This window comes from Saccopteryx bilineata, chromosome 11, assembly GCF_036850765.1.
Source record: "Saccopteryx bilineata isolate mSacBil1 chromosome 11, mSacBil1_pri_phased_curated, whole genome shotgun sequence".
Classification (NCBI taxonomy): domain Eukaryota; kingdom Metazoa; phylum Chordata; class Mammalia; order Chiroptera; family Emballonuridae; genus Saccopteryx; species Saccopteryx bilineata.
In genome coordinates, this window is record NC_089500.1 from 44,117,754 (window position 1) to 44,131,263 (window position 13,510).

Consider the following 13,510-nt stretch of genomic DNA (forward strand, 5'->3'; position numbering starts at 1 on the left):
GTACCCAGAGGTGGATTTCAGGAACCGAGGCTTGGAGAAGGTCAATTCTCTTGCCCTAGGTCACCTGACTCCTGGCGGCTGCTGAGCTGGGCACGGAGCTCAGCTCTCCTGTTATCCATGGGGCTTGCAGCCTGTCCGCACTTCTCTCCCCTGCCTCCCTCCCCATGCTCCGCTCTGCCCCGTCACACCCGGGCCTCCACTCCCCTGCCGCATCGCTCTTTTTCACACATTTGTCTGTTATGAAGGATGCCTGCTAGGAGTCCTCATGAGAACCAGAGCACTTAAGTCGGAGTGTTTAGGACAAAAGAGGTCATCTCATGTCTCTATCCAAGAGTTCAGCTGGGGATTCACCACTGCAGCAATGGTGAATATGAGCCGTCCCATTTCATGCTGAGTCATCGCAATGCTTAGGGCTTTGGCTGACTGCCAGCGTCGCCCTCATCCAGGCAGCGTGTGGGCCCTACCCTGGCCTCCAGCTGCGTGTGGCCCAGGTAGTCCTGTTGCAGTTCGTGAGTGGGCAGGAGAACCAAGCACAGGTCCTGTATTCCCAAGGCCACCTGCACTCAATTCTTGAATATTTAATTCCTCCTGGGATGAGCATTTTAATAGAAAAGCTCAGTGCTCCAGGAAGGATAAAATACAACTAACCAGAGTGATGGCTGTGCTGAGAACTCCAGGTTAAATAAAGGTTGGCGGGCTCCAGGCGGCTGGGCTCAGGCATCCATTGGACCACATTGAGTTGAGGTGGATGTGAAGAGGAGATTAAGTGAACAGCTGGAAGCATGGGTCTGAAGTGGATGCGAGGAGTCTGGGCTACTGGTATACATCAGCGTCAGTGGCGGGAGAGGGGAGCAGTGTGGAGTGAGGCGAGACCAGGCTGAGGGCCGAACTTTGGGTGAGACACATGGGAGAGAGGGCCGAGCCAGCATGCCACCCTTTGAAGATGGCGGCTCTAATGGGGAGAAGGAGCTTGGGGGGAGCTGGAGGAGGGCTTGTCTTTAGGGCAAAGGCTGATGGGAAGGATCCAACAAGAGGCAGGAGGTGAATGGGATCCTGTGCACAGTGGGAGGGATTGGCTTTTGACAGGAAGAGGCTCCAGGCTCCATTGGACCGGAGGGAAGAGGGAGAGGATGTGCAGATGTGCTCGTGGGTTTGGGAAGGGAAGGCAAAGGAGTTCCTTTTCGGTAGCGCTCATTTTACCAGTGAAAGAGAGAAGGTCATCTTCGAGGGTGGGCAGAGCAAAGGAGGCTGCACAGTGAGAACCACAGCGTCCTCTGCAAGGACAGCCATAGCTGGACGTGGGCGCCGAAGACACAGGAAGCCCTGAGCCTGACTCAGGACTCAGAGCACCTCTGTTGGGATAAGCCACTGCCCCCAGAAGTCTTTGCTGCTGCCAGAAAGAATTCTTCAGTGTCCCGGTTTTTCTGTATCATTTGCTGTAGATGCAAAATCTTGGCAAGAAACATCCGATGTGTGGAGCCCTGGGTCATGGGTCCATGCTGCCTTACCTGTGAAGGAGCCAGAAAAGCTAGGATTTTTGGCCTTTAAAGGTGGAGCTGCCTTCTGTTCCCAGCAAGATTCTGAAGGTGGGGAGGGCATTCAGATCCTCGGAAGTCCAATCCACTGAAGGCGAACACCTCCCCCTCGCCAGCCGCACTCTGAGTGACAGAGCAAGTCCCTGTGTCCCTCAGATTCAAGCACCCAGAGAGCAGCCTCCCCGCCCAGAACTGGCTGTGCTCTTTCTCAGGGTTGTAGGTTGATGCCTCTGAAATACATGGTCTATGTCTTTATGGGCTTGTTATTGTGACAACCACTAAAATACCCCAGAGGGTGATACCCCCTCTGAGAACTACCATGCTAGGGGATTTAGTGTTCAGAAAGTAAAAGAGTTTTTGAGCAAAGAGGAGTTAGAAGAAGAATATTTCATCTTTGGTCCAGCTGATCTGAAACGACACTTCAGTTTAAAGCTCATTCCAAAGGGGGAGGGGAATGAATGTGCCGACTAATAAAAATGAATATGCTGAGTCAATTCTAGTTACTGCCATTATGCCCTATAGACATACATGAACAGCTGTTTCCAAAAAGCTCTCTGAAGTGCCATGATTAGTAAGCAAACTGGAAACACAGCCTAAAGTATAATTTTAGCTTTAGGTTAAACTCTAATATCGTCGTGGATGCTGAAATTAAGGAAGATATAACAGAGAAAAAGGAATAGATATGACAAGGAAAAGTAGGACAGGACTATTATGAGTGCAGGTCAGAAATGATAATAGTCTTTAGGTAGAAAGATAATGGTCAAGAAGAGGAGATTGAAACATTACTGAAGGTGTGCAGTTATTTGTAAAAAATGACAACATCATTTGGAAGCTGATTAAGGACAAATCATCATTTAGAAATAGTTTGTTGAAGCCTACCATGGTGTAAGTTATGTATAGAAAACAATGTGTTTTTAGGAGTTATTGAGTCTAAAAATATTGGTGGAGGAGGATTCAGTTAGCTTGGTGGTTGGTTATTAAAGTTGAGTTAGCTAAATCTCTTTGCCCTGGAAGAACATGACTATATAATTTCCTTTGTCCTGTATGGTTTGTCAGATAAATTCTTAGGCTACTTATTAGTTCAGTGAGTGAGCCAAGTGTCATATCTAATTTTCTTATAAATGAGCAAAAAAAGCGTGAGTGTGAAAAACTGAGTTTTACATGGAGAATCTACACAGACCAAGAGAGTAACTACACAGAGTAGGATAAAGTATAAGACTTGAGATAAAATAGAGCTCAGCGTGCCTGGATTCCATTGGGCTTCAGCTTAATGAAAATCACCACCAAATCTACTTGTAAATTGTTAGTCGTGGATAAAATACTCTTGAATAACATCGTTTAGTCCCAGGTTCTGCACTTTGAGTCTATTTAAGGAATAAAGATTCACACCCACAAGACAGAAAATCATGCTCTCTGTTACCAGTCCTATTTTTCTCTAGAGTTTTGAATTTATCAGAAATAAAATATAGATACATGTTTTTCACCTTTTCTTCATCTTTTGGGGTTTTTTTCTCGAAAATTTCCATTTCCATTAAAAAATAGTGGGCTTGTCATTTTCCAAGTTATTCAAGTGATCTAAATTTTAAAAGTCAGTTTTGGTTTAGGGATTTTATTTCTTAGGATATTGTGGTTGTTTTTTAACAAGGAAGCAAGAGGTGACTCTCTCTTCTCCTTTCCAGTTTCTACCCTAATCCTTGCCTCCTGCTGATTTGAATCTTAATTCCTTAAAAAACAAACAAAACCTAGGGAGGTGAGGTGTTGGTATTGAAATCCTGGGTAGGCTGCCAAGTAAGATAAATGGTAGAAAGCTGTGCTACTCCAAAGGCCGGAGGAGGACCCAGGAGACAGAACATCAAAGAAACACGTAACAGCCTGAACCTGTCAGGAGCACGGTGGGTTTCTTCTCAAAAAAGAGACTCTAGGGCAGCAGTTCTCAACCTGTGGGTCGTGACCCCGGCGGGGGTCGAACGACCAAAACACAGGGGTCGCCTAAAACCATTGGAAAATACATATTTATTATATAGTCGCCTAAAGCCATCGGAAAATACATATTTATTATATAGTCTCCTAAAGCCATCGGAAAATACATATTTATTATATAGTCTCCTAAAGCCATCGGAAAATACATATTTATTATATAGTCGCCTAAAGCCATCGGAAAATACATATTTATTATATAGTCGCCTAAAGCCATCGGAAAATACATATTTATTATATAGTCGCCTAAAGCCATCGGAAAATACATATTTATTATACAATACATTTTTAAATAAAATATGTATTTCCGATGGCTTTAGGCGACCCCTGTGTTTTGGTCATTCGACCCCCGCCGAGTCGCGACCCACAGGTTGAGAACCGCTGCTCTAGGGTAAAGTTTCTTACTCTGAGTGACAGGTGGACCTAGGCTAGGGCCTCTTGAATCCCTTCCGGTAAGTTTCTGGGGGTGGTCTCCGTACCTCCTTGCAGGTGACCTGGCACTTCTGGGAAACAGGAAGAGGAGCCCACCAGCAAAGTGATCTTCCTCCCCACACACGCTTTATGACAGTGCCAGGGTCTGGGTTTCATAGAGAAGGCCAGCGATACATCTGCAGAAACAAGTGCCCTGGCTGAGTTATCGGCAGGTATGCTCTTTTGGACCAGGACTAATAGGACTCCTTTCCAGACCGGCTGAGTTGTATTGTCATCACTGACCTTGATTGTTTTATGAGGATTGTACTTCATTTTGTGCAAAGTTTCAGACCACGTTACTAAAATGGAGTTTAATTTCACTCAATCTGCATCTTTCCTTTTCAATTAAAGCATTTCTATGACATTAGCCTGTTAGATTAAGTTTCTCTAACGGGCATCAGCCACAAAGGACATTTAATTATTCGGTTGCTTATTTGGGGACTTATTTTTCATGACTTATAGTTATATTTTTACTTGAACAGTGGGGAAGATTTATAATTTAATTAACAAAAATAAATGTTTCAAAATGTCTCTCCATGAGTTCCTTATTAATGACAAATTTAAAAAGGTAAATTTATAATGGCGACATCTAGTGGACATCTTCTTAGGCAAGTGATCAGACATGGCACCACTAATAATAGGGAAACCTTGCATTATATGGCCCCTGGCATGATACCAAGAAGGACATGACACACAGGTGGTAATCCTGCCAAAAAGCTTGCCCTGAATCAGATCATGAGAAGACAAGCAGACAGATTCAGATTGTGGGACAGTCTGTGTCAGAAAAGACCTGGACTCTTCAAATGTCAATGTCAGGAAAGACAAACGTGGCGGGAAGACTGCTCTCAGTTAAAAAAGACAAAAGAGAGTGGGCCAGTAAGTGCTGTAGATAATCCCCAATTGGATCCTGGATTGGAAATATACAATGGGTGTTATTGGGAGAATCAGGGAAATGTGGAGATGGACAGCGTGTTAGATAAGATTTTTGTATAAATGGTAACTTTTGTCTGGCATCAAAATGTTGAGTTTAGGCCCTGGCCGGTTGGCTCAGCGGTAGAGCGTGGGCCTGGCGTGCGGGGGGACCCAGGTTCGATTCCCGGCCAGGGCACATAGGAGAAGCGCCCATTTGCTTCTCCACCCCCCCTTCCTCTCTGTCTCTCTCTTCCCCTCCCGCAGCCAGGGCTCCATTGGAGCAAAGATGGCCCGGGCGCTGGGGATGGCTCCTTGGCCTCTGCCCCAGGTGCTAGAGTGGCTCTGGTCACGGCAGAGCGATGCCCCGGAGGGGCAGAGCATCGCCCCTGGTGGGCAGAGCATCGCCCCTGGTGGGCAGAGCGTGGCCCCTGGTGGGCGTGCCGAGTGGATCCTGGTCGGGTGCATGCGGGAGTCTGTCTGATTGTCTCTCCCCGTTTCCAGCTTCAGAAAAATACAGGGGGAAAAAAAATGTTGAGTTTATAAAAGAGAAATGTCTATGTTCTTGGAAGATACAGGCTGAAATAATAATGTCTGAAACTTACTTTCAAAAACTTTTTTTTTAAAAAATGTGTGTGTGTGTGTGTGTGTGTGTAGATATTATTTCTCTGAAAATGCACAACTTTGCCTTGATTTTCTGCTTCTAGTGACTCCATTGTCTGGTGCTTTCCAGCCTTATAAAGGGCTTTTATGCTTTTCAGATGTGGGTCATGCATGCTTTAAAGTATTTTGAATGATCAGAGAGCAAACATAAGTAACTGATAATAGGAGTTTAGCAGAAGGAGCCATTTAAAAGGCACCTAATTTAAAATGATCAAGCAGAAGAGAGCGAATCCATAAATGTTGGTTTAACATGCATGAGCCAGCTGTGGACCCACTTTGGACCCCACCCACACTGCCTCGCAGCGGCACTGAGTCAGCAAGTCTCAGATTTGCTGTGGTGCTGCAGCGCTTGGCAAGCACTGGCTGCGAGTTCCAGGGCAGTGGAGGTGATCCAGAAAACACAGTCTGTCAGTGCAGACGGACCAGGAAGAATGAAATACAGCCTGCCAGCAGCCGGGGCACATAGGCAGGTGCCTAAGACAAAGGTGGGAAGGAAGCATTTGAAAGCGGAATGCCCTGTCTGATAGGCCCTGGAGGATGAGTTGGTGGAATCGGTGGGCTTATTAAATTAGGCCCGGGTGGCAGGCTCCTCTAACAAGGGGAGCAGCACACCATGGTGCCTCTATCTGCTGCTGGATTGGGGATCTTTGCAGTTTCAACAGGATCACACATTATCCCAAAACAGTGAGTGGGGCTCCTTTCTTTAGTTGGATTGTCAGTAGCAGAAAGTGCAACTTTGGAAAACCATTGCATTCAAATAACCCTCAAAATTTACTGTACATAACAGAGCTTCCCACCTCCAGCCTCCCTATGATGGACACCTCACATATTTGGAAATAATGTTGATTGGAGCTTTCTGACAATTTATTTTCCCTAAGATGAAAGAGGTAAAATATTAAGTACCTGTTAGGGTTGTGGCATAGCTAATGGTCACTGAGTAGAATACACATAGGTTCAAGATTTTTACACCTATACAAGATGTGGAATATTACTTAACTTCTCAAAGTTACACCTTCCTCATTCTATTAATGTGAGGCCTAAATGCAAGAATATTTGAGAAGTGCTTATCATAGTACCTAGAACATAGTAACAATTAAATAATAAGTTATTAAATAAATAGGGTTTGTTTGGTGGGGAGGGTGCATGAGAATGACTGTTGCTTGACATCAGACTTCTCTGAATGTACAGACTTTTAAGATGCTGTGTAGGTTGGTTGAAATTCAAGGGAAACAGAGGGTCCTCGAGTTACAACACAGTTCCGTTCCTACAATTGTGATGTAACCCAAATTTTGGTGTAAGTTGAAACACACCCTAGCCTAAATCATTTACCTATCCTAAAACAGTTGTAAAATCATAATCTAGAACATAAAAACACAACTAAGCCACAGAAAAAGGAAAAGGACATAAATATACTGTACTGTACACTGTTCTGTAGTAACAGGAAAAAATGACTAAAAATAAGTAAAAAAAATTCCTTACCTTTATTCCTGTGGTTGGCTTGCACACTGGAAGGGGCATTGCAAGGTGGGAGAGAGTGACCTATTGGGAGGAGGAAGCTAGAGAGGCAGGAGAACCTGCAGAATGTGCTGGAGATACTGGGTCAGGTGGATCAGGATTGCCTAAGGAACATGCAGGAGACACTGGAGATGATTCTACCCATACTACAGGTGTTTCATCTCAAGAAGCAGCTTATGTAGAGGGTACAGGATCTGTTGCAGATCTCTCTACCTTTGTAAAGAGTTATTCCAGGCTAGCCTGGAAGGTTGATGACTTCTTCCCTTCCAAAATCTGCCTGTAGCGCTACAAGGCATCCAACACAGCTCTGCAGACCTTACTGAATCTGTCATCACTGGGGTCCTCAGCCTGAAATTTTGCCAGCCTATCCTTTACCATAGAAAAACCTTCTGCCAAACCCCTGGAAGGAAATATCTTGAATTCTGGGGTTTCTATCTCTTTCTCTTCAATCAGCTGCTTCTCTAGCACTCCTTTTTCTGATCTCTTTACAATGTCTAATTTCACTTCCATCGCGATGGCTTTCCTCTTCTTGGAAGCACTACTACCTGAAGACTCTTTCATTTAAGAACCATGAAAAGGGCTAAAAAGTCACGAAGCAACGCAGACAGAACACTTGAACTCTTAATAGTCCAAAATGGTGTAGGTAAGCCTACTGGGGGATGCCAGCTCCCTCACTCATATGCTGCATTACTGAATATATTTCCATGGCGCCAACCAAACTACCATATTTCCCCATGTATAAAATGCACTTTTTTCCAAAAATTTTGCAGTCTAAAAACTGGGTGTGTCTTCTATAGTGGTTGTAGATTTTTTTACTTGCATTTCTCGCTTTTTCGCACTTGTTTTTGGGCTCATTGTTGAAGACAGTGATTTGTTATCAGACACAGATGAGGACACGCTAATGAATGGGAGTTTTGACAGTGATGAGGAGGTGTATGAATTTTATGATGAATAAAACTTGAGTTCAGTAACTTTATGTAATACATTTTTTTTTAAATTTCGGGCCCCAAAATTAAGGTGCATCTTATACATGGGGGTGTCTTATACATAGGGAAATACGGTAGTTTACCTGGGTAGTCCATTAGTACAACCCTAACTGCATAAGCTGAAACACTCACTCCTCAATTTTTAAAAGTTTTAATGGGAATGTCATAAACTTGAAACGTCATATGTCGAGAATGTCATAACCTGAAGACCCCCTGTAATGATTAAAGTGTGATTTGAATCATATTAATGTGTAGATTTGAAAAGTAATAATTTTGGTCATGGACATAATAAACTTGATAAACTGCAGGTAGAGAGATGTCCAATAGGCAGGTAAGAATGGGATCTGGATCTTGGGAGAAGTGTGGCTTTATGTGTTGCCTTGTAAACATCCTATAGAGAAGGTCAACGTTGTGGATAGATGAGATGACTTTAATTAACTGTATCTCCTTTGCTTTATCAGCTTTTCCATGTGGCCTATATTTTAATCAAATTTGCAAATTCTCCTCGTCCTGATCTTTGGGTCTTGGAAAGATCTGTAGACTTTGGGAGCACCTACTCACCTTGGCAATATTTTGCCCGTAAGTAATCTTGCCTACTATGCTGTAAGGAGCTTCATTTATTTGCAACAGCTTAAGACTATGAATTTAACTAGAAAATTAATCTCTCTTGTGGCTAGTTAGGGATTGGTCAATTTTAACTTTCTAGATTACCCTCAGAACAGCCCTGTTTCTCAAGCATGTGTGCATTAAATTGCAAGTATACATGTGCAGGAGTGAGGTCGAATGCATTTTATGTGGACAGCTCTTGATGCTATTTAGAGAGAAACAATGTACCTGTTACTGGGTCATAGCTGTAATCCTTCTCCTTTCCTGCAGAATTAGAAACCAAGTTTCATTTTTATGGATCCTACATTCCGTGTAATTTACCCTGACTCTGTCATCTTCACTAATGAAGAATATCAGTGTGATGCACCATGAGATGAATTGAAGTGGATAGGAATTTTGCTTGCAAAGGCATTGGGTTTTCTAATGCTCCTTAGAGGGTAAACTTGCTTAATGAGGAATGAGGATTTAGAAGCACATCTCCAAATATTGTTTTTGAAAGTCAAGTGGCCTGATCTAAAAACTTCATTCTAAGCTTTTGGCTAATAGTCTTCAGTGTTTCTCTGTTCTTTCCCTATTCATGTATTTTCTAAAGGAAATACAAGATTTCTTAAGAGATTTACAGCAAGATGATGATATTTTATTTGATAATATTAAAATGTTTTCTTTCTAGATTCTAAAGTAGACTGTTTGGAACAATTTGGGCAGGTGGCAAGTATGGCTATTACCCGAGATGATGATGTGCTTTGTACTACTGAGTATTCTCGGATTGTACCTTTGGAAAATGGTGAGGTAAGTAGATTGGGGGAGCATGAGAGATGACTCAGAAATATACATGAGGATGTCAGGTATTTCATAATTGTGAAACTTACACTTTCAAGGAGATATGACACAGATCATGATGGAACCAGAAATTAGGACTAAATGGTAAAAGAATCACATTGGCCTGCCCTGGCCAGTTGGCTCAGTGGTAGAGCGTAGGCCTGGCATGTGGAAGTCCTGGGTTCAATTCCCGGGCAGGGCACACAGGAGAAGCACCCATCTGCTTCTCCACACCTCCCTCTCTCACTTCTCTCTCTCTCTCTTTCTCTCTTCTTCTTCTTCTCTCCTGCAGCCATGGCTCAATTAGAGCAAGTTGGTCCCAGACGCTAAGGATGGCTCTGTGGCCTCCTCCTCAGATGCTAAAAAATGGCTCTGGTTGTAGTGAAAGCAAGGGTCCCAGATGGGCAGAGCATTGCCCTCTAGTAGGCTTTCCAGGTGGATCCATGTTGGGGCACATGCAGGATTCTGTCTCTGTCTTCCGTCCTCTCACTAAAAAATTTTTAAAAAAAGAAAAACAAATCACATTGGCCTATCCAGGTGGTGGTGCAGAGATAAAACATTGACCTGGGATCTGAGGACCCAGGTTCAAAACCCCGAGACTTGAGCACGGGCTCATCTGGCTTGAGCAAGGGCTCACCAGCTTGAATGTGGGATTATAGACATGAACCCATGGTCTCTGCCTTGAGCCCAAGGTCTCTGGCTTAAGCAAGAGGCCACTGGCTCAGCTGAAGCTCCCTCCCCACTCCCAGTCAAGGCACATATGAGAAAGCAATCAGTGAACAACTAAAGTGCTGCAACTATGAGTTGATGCTTCTCATCTCTCTCTCTGTCTTCCTGTCTGTCTGTCCTTCACTCTCTCTCTTGCAAAAAAAAAAAAAAAGAATCACATCAAAGACTCCTAGAATCAGTTGGAATAGAAATTCTTTTTATAAAATTATTTTTTTAATTGAGGTATAATAGACATTGGAAATTTCATTTGAGTTCTCTAATTCTCTTCTGAAAGTCGAGTCCAGATTCAAGGCCCATAGGTCTTGACCTTTCTTTTCTGGTGGAATATTTAGAAAGTGAGTTGCTGGTGTTTGACGTGAAGCTGCTATTACTGCTTCCCAGACACATTATCCCAGTAAGAATAATGAGATGAAGGGTAGAGCAGCACCCAACCCCGATTCCTTTGGGCAGGGCAGGCATCACCTGTTGGGAAGAAGAGAACTATTGTCCCTTGGGGTTGCATTTAGCCCTTGTGAAGTCAACCAGGCAAGAGTGAGAGGAGATGAGAAAACAGAGGCGGGGAAAATCAAAGAAGAACTCTCTGGAAATTGTGAGTCCATAATGAGCATGAAGTGAATTTCAAATAAACTTTTTTAAAGGGTATCAGTCTCCCCCTCTTTAGGTAGAAAGATCTTCTTTGAGCAGCTTTATCCAGTATCTTCCAGTGAGTGATGACTGTGGTTCATGTCTCAAATGGTTGGGACTTGAACTTATGCTTTAAAATACAACCTTGATTTTGTTTTTTTTTCTTTTTTTTTTCTTTTTTCTTTTTCTTTTTCTTTCTGAAGCTGGAAACGGGGAGAGACAGACTCCCGCATGCACCCGACCGGGATCCACCCGGCACGCCCACCAGGGGGCAATGCTCTGCCCCTCCGGGGCGTCACTCTGCCGCGACCAGAGCCACTCTAGCACCTGGGGCAGAGGCCAAGGAGCCATCCCCAGCACCCTGGGCCATCTTTGCTCCAATGGAGCCTTGGCTGCGGGAGGGGAAGAGAGAGACAGAGAGGAAGGAGGAGGGGTGGAGAAGCAAATGGGCGCCTCTCCTATGTGCCCTGGCCGAGAATCGAACCCCGGTCCCCTGCACGCCAGGCCGACGCTCTACCGCTGAGCCAACTGGCCAGGGCCTACAACCTTGGTTTTGTATAGATATTTTATCCCCTTCACTGTCAACTTTAAATCCAAAGACTTCCTTTTTTTAAAATTCTCTTAGATTTTTAATTACTTTAGCTTTGTTTCTTTGGTGCAGCCTGATAAAACATTGTTTCCTTATGTTTATATATTTAACATTATACTTTCAACATTTCATAGCATTACATCTCTACAACTATACTGATAGAACAAAGGGTTTTACAATGAAAGGATAATATCTTCTAAGAGCCTAGATTTTAAGGACAGATTGCCAGAATTTGAAGGGAAGATGGAGCTAGCAATGATGTTTTTAGACATAAACAAGATCCAAGACCACCTACAAACATCTAATGACTCAAAGAAACTTAGTGCTTTGGGGCATGTGAGTTATTTATAATTAATTACAGCTAAATTTTGATGAAAGAACTTTTCTCCCCTCTATGTGTGTGGTTATTTTAGGTTGTGGTATCCTTGATAAATGGTCGTCCAGGGGCAAAAAATTTCACTTTCTCCCACACCCTGAGGCAGTTCACCAGGGCAACAAATATCCGCTTGCGTTTTCTCCGAACCAACACCCTTCTTGGACACCTCATCTCCAAAGCACAACGAGATCCCACTGTCACTCGGCGGGTGAGTCGTATTTTTAAGTGCCTAGACGGCAGCTTTTTAAACTTTTTTTTTTTTTTTTTTGCTCATCAAATTAATTGCCTTGAACTCTTTCAAGTAACCTTTATAGCCGATAATAGGGTACACGTAGGAGTTGTTCTTGTGTGAAATACTAGATGTAACTTAGAAGTTTGGTTGTTGAGGAAAAATGATCACATTCAAAGAAGATGAAAGGCAAAGGATGACAACCAGCCTGGTATTAGTCTGATAGTATAATGAACAATACCTAACTCTCAGAGGCTTAACAAATAAAGGTATTTTGCTCACGTGACAGTCTAATGTGTTCAGCAGGTGGGATTCATAAAGTCATTCAGGGAACCAGGTTTTGTTGTTGTTTTTTTTTTTTTCCTGAAGCTGGAAATGAGGAGAGACAGTCAGACAGACTCCCGCATGCGCCCGACTGGGATCCACCCGGCACGCCCACCAGGGGTGACGCTCTGCCCACCAGGGGGCGATGCTCTGCCCCTCCGGGGAGTCGCTCTGCCGTGACCAGAGCCACTCTAGCACCTGGGGCAGAGGCCAAGGAGCCATCCCCAGCGCCTGGGCCATCTTTGCTCCAATGGAGCCTTGGCTGCGGGAGGGGAAGAGAGAGACAGAGAGGAAGGAGGGGGTGGTGGTGAAGCAAATGGGCGCTTCTCCTATGTGCCCTGGCCGGGAATTGAACCCGGGTCTCCCGCACACTAGGCCGACGCTCTACCGCTGAGCCAACCGGCCAGGGCCGAACCAGGTTTTTTTTTTTTTATTTAAGGGTGCAGCCATCGTGTAGGACCTCAGAGTCCTCCTATAGGACCCCTGTGTCTGGTCAGCAGATGAGGAAAGAGAAGACTCACATGCTCCCAGCCACACAGGTTACTTACTTTCATCAGCAGAAACTGGTTGCATAGCCCCAACTAGATGCAGGAGGCTGGGTAAGCTGATGTAGCCAAAGTAGAGAGACAGGGATATTGGTGAGCTGTAGTAGTACATCTATGATGCTGGACATATAGCCTGAACATCTCTCACTCTCAGTGTCAGGATAGTACCTCTGTCTCTTGGGCAAAGATGGGGGGGCATCAGAACAGATACCCTGAGCTCACTCTTCACCCATCCTCTGATTTCCTGCCAGTGCCTCATATTGGCCAAACCTAAAAGAAAGCCAGAGAGCAAGCGACCCTGTTGAAGGCCACAAAGATCAGCCCCAGGGCAAAAGACAGGGTGGGGACAGGTGGAAAGTGGGCCTGGCAGGGTGAATGGAAGATGCCCAGCTCACCTTATAGAATTTGGCTTCATATGTAGGTAATATCAGAGCACTGGGAAAGGAAGAGAGAAAAGTAAGTTTTGCTACCGTTTTTAGCATTTTCCAGAAAGGCCCGTTCTTTTGGGTGTAGCTGGCTTTTCTTCTGCATTTCCTATACCATCACCACTCTGTACTGCTGAGTATGGGAGCCATCCTGGATCTGAGGATGGTGTTTACAAGGGAGAGCTGGG

General features: G+C 44.3%; 1 protein-coding gene across 2 annotated transcripts in view; it reads left to right on the top strand.

The window, feature by feature from the left end:
* The window catches only part of LAMA3 (laminin subunit alpha 3), a 308,158-nt gene that overhangs the window by 77,193 nt on the left and 217,455 nt on the right, over nucleotides 1–13,510 (top strand). For both annotated transcript variants that reach the window (XM_066246337.1, XM_066246338.1), the window contains exons 3-5: nucleotides 8,518–8,635; nucleotides 9,333–9,451; nucleotides 11,837–12,007. In XM_066246337.1, the coding sequence (XP_066102434.1) occupies nucleotides 8,518–8,635; nucleotides 9,333–9,451; nucleotides 11,837–12,007 (408 nt within the window). The remainder of the gene's footprint in view (nucleotides 1–8,517; nucleotides 8,636–9,332; nucleotides 9,452–11,836; nucleotides 12,008–13,510) is intronic.